The sequence below is a fragment of the Daphnia magna genome, linkage group LG10 (genome assembly GCF_020631705.1).
Source record: "Daphnia magna isolate NIES linkage group LG10, ASM2063170v1.1, whole genome shotgun sequence".
Classification (NCBI taxonomy): Eukaryota; Metazoa; Arthropoda; class Branchiopoda; order Diplostraca; family Daphniidae; genus Daphnia; species Daphnia magna.
In genome coordinates this window covers 5,736,358-5,746,764 of record NC_059191.1, presented here as the reverse complement: position 1 = coordinate 5,746,764, position 10,407 = coordinate 5,736,358, and the positions used below count along the sequence as shown (strand labels likewise).

At 40.5% G+C, this 10,407-nt stretch overlaps 1 protein-coding gene and 1 long non-coding RNA gene across 2 annotated transcripts; one reads left to right on the top strand and one right to left on the bottom strand.

Annotated features, from left to right (window-relative positions):
• The first annotated feature begins 645 nt into the window (after window positions 1-645).
• On the top strand, window positions 646-2,946 carry LOC123476805. Its single transcript, XR_006651670.1, has 2 exons — window positions 646-980; window positions 2,070-2,946. It is a non-coding gene; the product is annotated as an uncharacterized LOC123476805 (long non-coding RNA).
• LOC116935560 (peptidyl-prolyl cis-trans isomerase sig-7) lies at window positions 1,191-5,987 on the bottom strand. Its single transcript, XM_032942853.2, is given in 11 exon segments — window positions 1,191-1,729; window positions 1,732-2,287; window positions 2,374-2,466; window positions 3,909-4,375; window positions 4,435-4,613; window positions 4,683-4,924; window positions 4,983-5,079; window positions 5,140-5,295; window positions 5,374-5,478; window positions 5,541-5,673; window positions 5,742-5,987. Coding segments are annotated over 11 exon segments (2,556 nt in total). The 5' UTR covers window positions 5,812-5,987; the 3' UTR covers window positions 1,191-1,271.
• Between the last annotated feature and the right edge of the window lie 4,420 nt (window positions 5,988-10,407).

The window sequence follows — 10,407 nt, the reverse complement described above, 5'->3', positions numbered from 1 at the left end:
ACTCAAGACTTTTTGTAAGAGCAGTGTGAAGGAAAATTAAAACTCAGCAAATGTACAGTACCCACGCCAGGTATTGGATCACCTCGGTCCAAAAAAGGCGTTTTAACCCGCGCGAGATAGGACTAACGGTGTCTCGCGCGTGAATTTTTTTTACATACTAAGATTGCTTGTACGAGGTTGATTTTTTTTTATCAGAAAGATAAAGAACCAGTCTTTATCTTTCTGATTTTTAATTTGTAAAAAGTATAGTTTTTACAAAAGGATCATTTTGAAATATTGGATCACCCCCGACATGTGCTGCATTCGTTGTCCCTACCCGCGGCTATGCCGTCGGGAAACTTGATTGTAATTTGGGTCCCTTTCTCACCATTCGACCCTCTCCCATACCCGACGACATAGCCGCGGGTAGGGACAACGAATGCAGCACATGTCGGGGGTGATCCAATATTTCAAAATGATCTTTTTCCCATATAACAACTATACTTTTTACAAATTAAAAATCAGAAAGATAAAGACTAATTCTTTATCTTTCTGATTTAAAAAAATTAACCTCGTACGAGCAATCTTAGTATTTTAAAAAAATTCACGCGCGAGACACCGTTAGGCCTATCTCGTCGGGTTAAAACGCCGTTTTTGGACCGAGGTGATCCAATACCTGGCGTGGGTACTGTAGGTTATATGTGTAATCTCCTTGTAAACATGATGTATCTCCTTCCTTCTCTCCACATGTACGTCTCGACCTCTATTTCTGTCTCACTGCTGTCGCTGTACTCAGACTATCATACTCAGTGTCCATAATCTGTCTTGTTGTAGTTTTGGAGGGATGTAGTGTTCTGGGCTGTCGCCAGGTGGCAGTCAAGGACTGAGAGGAGAGACCTGTGGTGTGTGTCGGGCTGGCGCAGTGAGGAACGAGGCCAAGGACAGTGAGGTTGTCTTACATAGCTGTTGAAATACACAGAAGTTCATCCAGTAACATCGTGGTGCGTTTGCTTTATAAACCTCTGAGACTATTACAGAGAACCAGCTTACTAGTGAAAGGTACTGGCGGTAAGCAAAAATAAAAACTTAAAGAAGCAAATTTTATGTGTGTCGCGCCAGTACATTCCAGTAGTAAGCTGGTTCTCGGGTAATGTGCCAAAAACACGCAAAACCCCTTAAATTCTCTTCAAGAGAGCATATAGTCAATTAAATTAACGTAATAAAGTGACTTTTTATATTTGAATTAGTCAGGTCTTTTTTTCTTGACTCGACAAATTAATGATAAAACTATTTCAATATTTAGTTCTTGCAAATTCCCAAGCCTTATTAAAAAAAATTTCCCAATTCTTGTTCCCAGCTGTCAAAGAAGTTTCACGGAATATTCTTGAAAGTTCTTTGTAACCAGTTGAAACACGTTCCTTATTTGAATTGAAGTAGGTAGAGGCCTTGTAGATCGGTGTTGGTGATCTATACTCAGGAGCGGGATAGGCTGGTGAGGAATACAGTAGATCGAATTTGGCCAGCTCAGTTGTTTCAGGGGACTGGGACTCCGAAGCAGTCACGGTGGGGGCTTTGTAGTCGCGAAAGGAGTACGCTGGTTCAGGACTGGCAGGTTTCGAGTAGGTGGGTGTGGGGTATGTTGGTACCGCGAACGCCGAGGAAACGGTCGTGATAACTTTGTTCACCGGAGATTTCGTAACATAAGCGGAAACAGCCGGGGCTGTGATGGTCAGAGGTTTGTCACTCGGGGACTTAAAGCAGGGGTTTCGTTTTCGTAGATCTTGTACTCTTTGTCGAGGCTAAAATTCATCTTCTTGGAAGACTTGGAAGGATAAAAAGTTCTGAAAGCAAGAGGTATGGGAGTGGCAAGGACAGCGTAACCAGATTTCGCTGGAATCCTATAAGGAGCCTCATACGCAGAAGTTGCTGCATTTGGAACCTCGTACTGTGTTGGTGGGACCGGAGTAGTGGTGACAGGAACTTCGTAGTAGTTTCGATTTGTGGTGGGATACACGTTGGTCCGAGCGGTCGTGGTAAAAACCTCGTAAATCGGTGGTGGTGTGATCTCAATGTATGCTGGTGCCTTGTAGGCTGAAGCTGAATACGACGCTGCGGTTTTGGATTCGGCCACTTCTTCGTATTGAATATCAGCGACATACCCATTCTCATCTGCCCTGTAATTGACGACCTGGACACGACCATCTGGGAGAGGGACACGATAGTAACCGGTGGTCACCTTGCCGTGACGGCTTTCAGATCGAGAGTTGCTGTTATTGGAAGACCGGAAGCTGTAGACTGGTTTCTTGGCCTAATTAAGAACGTTTGAAATTAATTAATCAAAATGAAATCTTTTACTAGCTAAGAACCAGATCGTTGGATAAACATGTAACTCACATCTTCTCTTTTTTTATATACTGAAATTTGATCGGCACTTCCAGCTGACGTGGTGATTAGCAATAGGAAGCAAATCCAACACTGCAATTGTTTCTGCAAAAATGATGACATTAATTTGTGGACGAACATCCATCATTAAAGCATGAATTGTGTCGGAATTTTTTACCTTCATATCAAGAGTTTGTCACAGGTCTCTGAAAGTTAAAACACTGATATTAATGATTGTGTTCTTGGAGCTTTTATAGACTGCCGAACTATGAAATCCGCAGCATGCGGGCAAGCTCTCCAACAAGTGACGCTGATGGGGAACGTACGCGACTAAAGAAAATCGGAATGATGGACTACAACTGAAAAAAGTGAAAGGCAAATTCATGCAGATCAACGTGTAAACCTCGAAAAGGGACGCTTGAAAGTTTCTTCTGCTGATATTTGCAAAATATTTGACTCCCTCAAATGTTGGGTTTAAAAAAAGGGGGGAGGGGATTGCCTCTGGCAAGGAATACTTGCATCCGACCATGTACTGACGGTTACTTTCCATTCACTAAGACAATATATATGACATTGAAAATGCAACGGATGCATCCACAAAACCCATAGAGCATGAATATCGTAAGATAAGTCGCGTCTGGCTGTTTGTCTTACGAACTCATTACAGATGCTCACGCTGCGTAGTTCATCTCCTACGGCTGCAACTTCAGGTGAAACCATTGATTTATCACAGTTAATATTTATCAAACTGTTTTTATTGTCGCAAAAAAGTTTATAATTTTAAAATATCTACAACACATACGGTAAAAACATATTCTAAGACAAAAATCAATCCGAATTTCTGCTTTGACCTACCTGATTTACTTTCGTGTGAAAGTGAAAGCCTGAAAGGTTGCAAGGTGATAGAACAAAACTTACTAAATTCGGGTCAAGTCATCCGGATGGGTGAGAGGATTGCTTGTGGCCTGTGGTTGGCATCAATGCCAACAGGTTAGATGAGAAGAAGCTCAACAATACGTGCCAGAAAATGACCGAGATCACAAATCCTTGAAGACAAATCATGTCACGGCGCCACGAAAAGGATGAGGGCGATGCTAGTTAATAACTTTTATGCGGAACCGGTTCCATGAGGCAATTGGAATCCCAAAGAAGGTTCAACCTTAGGCAACTGCTATACTCCCAAACATACCATACATAAAAAACCGCTTACGGTGCTTCCTTTTTGGTGTTATTAAAAAAATTCGCTTTATTAATTAAGAATTTTAAAAACCATCCAATGTGGATGGCCAAAGTGCTTGATTTAATCCTTTAAGTAAGTTGAAAGCACGCCCACAAACATCGATTTCATTGACTTAACACACAATGTTCAAATAGCAACTAAAAGATGCATACTTAATCAGCTTTCCATGGTCGACGTTCTAGAGGACAATTGACAGGAAGGGAAATTGAGCGAAACAAATAATCTTACTTATTCGTATTTATTTTGACCTTGTTCGATGAGATTTTTTCGGAGAATTACTGCGTCTTATCCTTTTTTGGGCACTGACATCCTCTTGTCTATGCGACCTATCAGTTGATCTGCGTCGTTCTCGATGATCACGCTTATCTCGACGATCTGGTTGATGACGATGATCACGATTATATCGCTCTTCTCGATGATCACGATTATGACGTTCTTCCAGATAATCACGATTATGTCGTTCTTCCAGATAATTACGATTATATCGTTCTTCCCGACGATCGCGTTCACCTCGCCGTCCGCGATTGTCAAAGTCGTTCCTACCAGTCTGCTGTTCTCGAGGATCCCTACGATCCCTATCTTCCCGATGTTCTCGACTGCCTCGATATTGGTCTCTTGGTTGAAAATCTCTTTGCCTTTGTTGAAATGCATGTCTTTTGGCATAGTCGTCACTTGACATTCGTTTAGATTGTTCCACCTTAGGCTGATCTTTCATCTTATAGTCTTCCTTGTTGGGATCGAAGGCTTTGCCGCCGACAAACTCCACTCCACGGCCTAGAATATTTCAAGTTCGATAACTGTCCCAAGCACTGGAGACAAACAGAGAGCTGTACCTTTGCCTTTCCATTGTAATCTAGAGACGGACTGTGAGAAATCAACGTGAATACGTCGGTCATCGATTAACACATTATCCATTTTAAAATAGGCATCTTCGCAGGATTTCGGATTATCAAATTCGATGAAAGCATACTGCAAAGAATTCATCGTTTGTCGATCACGGATAATTTCACAACTGCAAAAATGCAAGAAAATGAGTTCTTTATTATTGGAGTAAACAATAGAGTTTTAAATATCAATTTACTTTAGTATTTTGCCAAACCGACTGAAAATAATCATCAGGTCATCATCCGTCGTCACAGGGTTTAGCTTACAAACGAAGAGCACATTCTCTGGAGGAGCTGCGTCAACAGAAGGCAAGTCACCGACCATTTCAAGGATAGTTGCTCGAGCTTTAGCTTCTTTTTCAGCAATAAGTTCTTCAATTTCTTCGGCGGTTTTGCCTTCCATGTCATTTATATCTTCGTCAGCAGCAATGCGCCCACTCTAAACGGTAGCTCATTAGCATTTACGGAAAAATCACATGACCTTGTATTTTGCGTACATCAAGCATTTCTTTGGTAGGTTCTGGAGAATGAATCGGAATCACAAGACCCGGTGGATCCGGGAACGGGTCGTCCAGAATAACAGTGTGTGTTATCCTATTCAAAGATATTACTAATATCATTTTTCGACAACACATACCATTTCTGAAATAATACCTTATATCCTGATATGGAACATGATTTTCATCACAAATTGCTTCATTGATGTTCAGCAAGGCATCATGGCCTTCAACAACTTCCCCAAACACACAATGTTCCTTGTCAAGAAAGTCCAGATTGTCACCAAGAGTAATGAAGAATTGGGAACCAAGCCTAAAAATATTTAGTAAGCAATTTTTAACTTAAGTTCAATATAATGAATGATAAGTAATAAACTTGAATGCTTCGTACATGTTATCACCCACATTCACCATTGAAAGCAAACCAGGTTTGGTATGCTTCAAAACAGGAACTTGCTCAGCCTCATAGTAATTTGCTTGTTGTCCATAAAGAAGCCTTGGAAATGGCATAAAATTTACAGCTTTGAATTTTACTACACACTAGGAAAGCACCAATACCCAAATATTGATTCACCTCCTCTTCCTGTCTCTGTAGGATCTCCAGTCTGACATAGAAAGTTACGCTCAACATGATGAAACCTGTTAAAGTTGTATTGTTTCATCTTGCAAAGTTTAAGGAAGTTCATGCATGCTGTTTAAATAAAACGCTGAGACAGTTAGACCAGAAATCTTTAATAAATCTTGAAGATATTAACTTACTTTTAGGCCTTTCTTTGATAAACAGATCAACTGTCAAATCGCCTTTTGTGGTTTCTAAAATGACAGACATTTTCTGTTTTCTGCTGATAAAAATAAAACAATTATATATCAAAGCAAGCCAAAAAGATATTTGCCGACTTTGGCGCTGCGTTGTTTTTGACGTACAGTTGATGCCAGAAGTGTGCGAGAGTTATCTTAACTGCAGTTAACGGATCGTTAACGCGTTAAGTTCGGGACGCGTTAAGCTATTTCTTACAGGTTGGTCGCGCACAACTAGACGAAGCCTATGGCAAAGCTGTACCGGTACTTTTTCTGTAGAGGCGAGTGATACTTATCGGCTAGCTGACACTTATTCAGTAGATGAAATACTAGCTGCCAGTTATCGCAGCCATTATTTACGTTTATTGTTTTTGTTTTTTTCTTTTGATTTGGTTTTAAAGTGAGTTGTATTTGTGTTTGTATTTTTAAAATCTATATATATGTTTAAAAAGAATAACATTTTTTGTGAAAAAAAAATTTGCTGTATTTCATTTCTTTTAGAACCACGAAACAAATATGACATTAGAACAGAAGAAAGAATATATTATTATTTGATAGGTAATATTAATGAATTTCTTACCAATTAACGAATTTTATTTAGGATTAGTGAAATGTATAAAATTTTTACAGTTTTACTCAGCCAAAGCTTTAAATTTGCATTCAGTGTGTTGGCTGCGTTTTCCATCCACGTTGGGAAGTACACTTTTTGATTAAGAAGGTAATCTTTATCCTAATTCGCTCAATTCCAGTTCAAGACATTATTTTGCTTCTGCAAAGTTGGAAAACCAATGACGAATAATGTAAAAACCTTTAACTTCTTGTCAGAAAGAGGGGTGTAGTTTCTTGCACAACATATGAATTCGGCTGACAGGAGGCAAAAGTGAACTTGAATACTGTTTCTAGAACAGGTGTTTCTCCTGTGGGGGATAAAACTACAAAAAAACAAACAGATGAAATCAATATGATATTAGGTTAGGTTAATTTAGGGTAAACAAACTCATAGGGATTAATACAAAAGTATATATTGTCGCGGGTGAAAAGGGAGATTGGTTATCTCTTCGCAGAGATGAGTCATCCGCTCCTTGGACGACGCTGCGATGGTGGTGAAGAAATTATCGGGAGAAGTCCGCTCTAAGAAAGATACGCAGATATGCAGTTCGGAAGGGGAGTAATTCGCGCGACGGTATAAAACGCTGCCCCAAATCTGCGTTAGATGAGTCTCCATCGGGTGAGCTCCCGGAGCTGGGCTCCATAACCCATATAGCACATTTCTGCCGTCGGATGTCCGAATCATGGCCGAACATCCGTTAGATATCTATGTACTCAATGGGTAGTTCCAGGGATGTCCGTCGGCTAGTCACCTTGGAAGTGCAATGGATGTGCGAAAATTATATTCTACGGACCTCCTTCCAACAGCCAAGAAGATTTTCAATTGTTTCATTTAAGGATCGGCCTCGAGCTAATCGGGGCGCTTTTTGCAAATCGGGTTTCTCATTTCGGGCCATCGAGGCGTGGTTCAGTGTGGAAAATTCTTCTCCCCGAATTCAATTGGGGTTTGCAATCAATTGTATTGCAATCAATCGATTCATCAATGCAAAAAAATTATCGATTGACGGTTTTACCCGATCTATCCGATAACAACCCCGATAATAGCTCGTTCTACCCGCTTGCCCCGATTTTTACTCTGAAACCGAAAGAACGGCATTTTTTTTTTATTGTTTCGGGCCAACGGGCTAACCTCAAATTTTTCCCCGCACCGCACCGGTTGAAAAAAGTGGCACCTCAATTCAACCACGAATGCACTTTATCGGTGCGGGGCGGTTAACTCGATTAGAACTAATTGGGGCCGATCACTAAGTTTCATTATTAATTGTCAAAATTTCTTTGTTTCCAAAAGGGGAAAACTTAACCGTGTTCTAATTTTACCCTTGAACATATTTTTATTTTAAGTCTAGCATTTAATACGAAAACTTGAAAAAATAAAGGAGTAATTATCTATTTGCCGGATGGTTTATTTTTAAATTTATTACAAAAAATGAATAAAATATATGTAAGTCGTGGGTTTGTTTGCACAGGCTTTCCATTTAGCTTACGGGAACCAAGCCATTGGAAATTAACTTACAGAAAATAAATATTATTCGGCATCTAATAATATTCAAAGCAAGTATACTTATGATAGGATTTAAATTTCAAATAATAAAAAACTACTTTAAACTTAATAAATCCTGCTGAAGTTTAAAATTCAAAAAATATTTAGCCTTAATTGTTTAATTTCAATTTATACACTTCTGGTTTAACCTAAGTTCGACATCATCTTGACTTCTTAAAAATCCTGTATGTGATTTATTATCGAAAAAGCTCAAGAGTTTTACAAAAATTCGATTGTATTGTTTGAAAATCATACATGATATATTTATAGATTGGCACAGTGGAATAATATTCGACTGCGGTGCGGGAGACCCGAGTTCTAATCCTGAGATAGCCTAATGTTTTTTCTAGATTAGAGGTCCAATACATGTCATATTTATAGCCAAATGAAAGCCCGTTCGGATATTCTTAGAATGTCCGACGGCGCTGTTGAGGGTGGTCAAAACCAAAAAAAATTACATCCATAGGACATCCAAATCGGATATCGGGCTGTCCGGAGGATATCAAAAAGATGTACTCAACATCCGACCCCGACATCTGTCGGACATCCGACGGACTGCCTTGTGTTATGTGGGAAGAGGAGTTCCCTGGTTTCCCTAGAGGTCTTCAGACCCTTCTCCAACTTTTGGTAATGGTTATCCCTTTTTGTTCGAGTTAAACCATTGTTTAGAATTAAGTCATCACTTGTTGTATTCATTTGTTCTTGTCCAAATACAACTCGTGTGACAATTGGTGGAGACGCAGCTCGTTACCCGTAAGTGACGAATTAGTGCTGCAGAGTTTTAATTTTTGAGACGCAGCTCGTTGTCAGTAAGTAACGAATTTGTGCTGCGGTGTGGCAATTGTTGATGATGCAGCTCGTTGCCTGAGAGTAAACGAAGTCGTGCTGCAGTCATTGTTAGCCGATGCCAAAGATAACAAACCCACGGCTACCTAGTTGCCCAAGAGACCCCAGCCGAAGATTACATCCGCTTCGAGAACCGCCAAGCGTTCCGGTAGAAACTTCACCTACCCCAGCCTCATCGTTGGAGAGTGGAACTTCCTTTGTTGGTGAAGCCCTAAATTTTGAAGGTCCTATTCCAAAGGACCATTTGACCAAAGAAGCTGACAGTCAGGGTGAATCAGTCGAGACTTCAAGAGGCTTAGACTCGGATCCAGAAACCGAGGTCGATTTGAGAGCGGCGACGATTCCAGTTGTTCCAGTCGGGAGACAACAATTTGTAGTGCCATCAAGGCATACTGAGCAGCCGCAAAGACAAGCTATGGAAGCTGTCAGAAAATTTATTAGCCCGCCAATCTTCCAAAAGAGTTCGGAAGAAGATGCGCACCAATTCATGGAGCGCTTTGAAGAACATTCTACCCACAACAGATGGGGTTATATTGGAAAAAGAAATAATTTTGAAAAGTATTTTGATGACGCCGCCAGGAGCTGGTTAAATTGTGCAAGGCTCCCGAACGAGTGGATGGTAAATCTCAAACGGCCGGAAGATATGCGATTGCAGCGCCTCTTCCGTGGCCGAAGGCAGGTGGTAAAAAAAAAAAAAAAAAGAAAAAAAAGGAAAATCCTTAAGACTATCCGGGAAATAAAAGAAACACTTGAACAAGTAAGCGCAACCGGAAGGAATAAAAACGAAGGAGTAAAAGTCCCTTATTTGCCAAGAGAACGCAAGCTGATTTTTTTTAGTCTCATCAACCTTCGTGGATCGCAGAAGATTAGTACAGTCGGGTCGCCTGTCTTGAAGAAGGGGGACCTGTCGCAGGTGAAAAGGGAGATTGGTTATCTCTTCGCAGAGATGAGTCATCCGCTCCTTGGACAACGCTGCGATGGTGGTGAAGAAATTATCGGGAGAAGTCCGCTCTAAGAAGGATACGCAGATATGCAGTCCGGAAGGGGAGTAATTAGCGCGACGGTATAAAACACTGCCCCAAATCTGTGTTAGATGAGTCTCCATCGGGTGAGCTCCCGGAGCTGGGCTTCGTTAGAGGAGTTCCCTCGTTTCCCTAGAGGTCTTCAGACGCTTCTCCAACTTTTGGTAATGGTTATTCCCCTTTTTGTTTAAGTAAAACTATTGTTTAGATTTAAGTCATCACTTGTTGTATTCATTTGTGCTTGTTCAAATACAACCCGTGTGACAATATGAATACGTATACAGTACCTACCAGAAATCTTTGGAAGCCTGAGAGAACCTTATGCAACAACGCCGGTTTAGCGGTTCTCTCAGTGCTACAATTTTCACCCAAATGACACTATTTTTTGTGTGTACGTTCTAATAAATAGTGAGAACGTCCCTAATTTTTTCAAAAATTTTATTTTTAAGGGAAGGGTGGGGAAAAATTGGACGAAAAAGTCTTTAGAAAGCCGAGAGGACCTTATGCAAATGAGGTCACTTTGGCCTTTTTTAAAAAACAAACATGTTAACCACCGAAATAAGCGAAACGAAAATGTGGTTAACTCAGTGGCCAAAAGGGCCACGCTGCG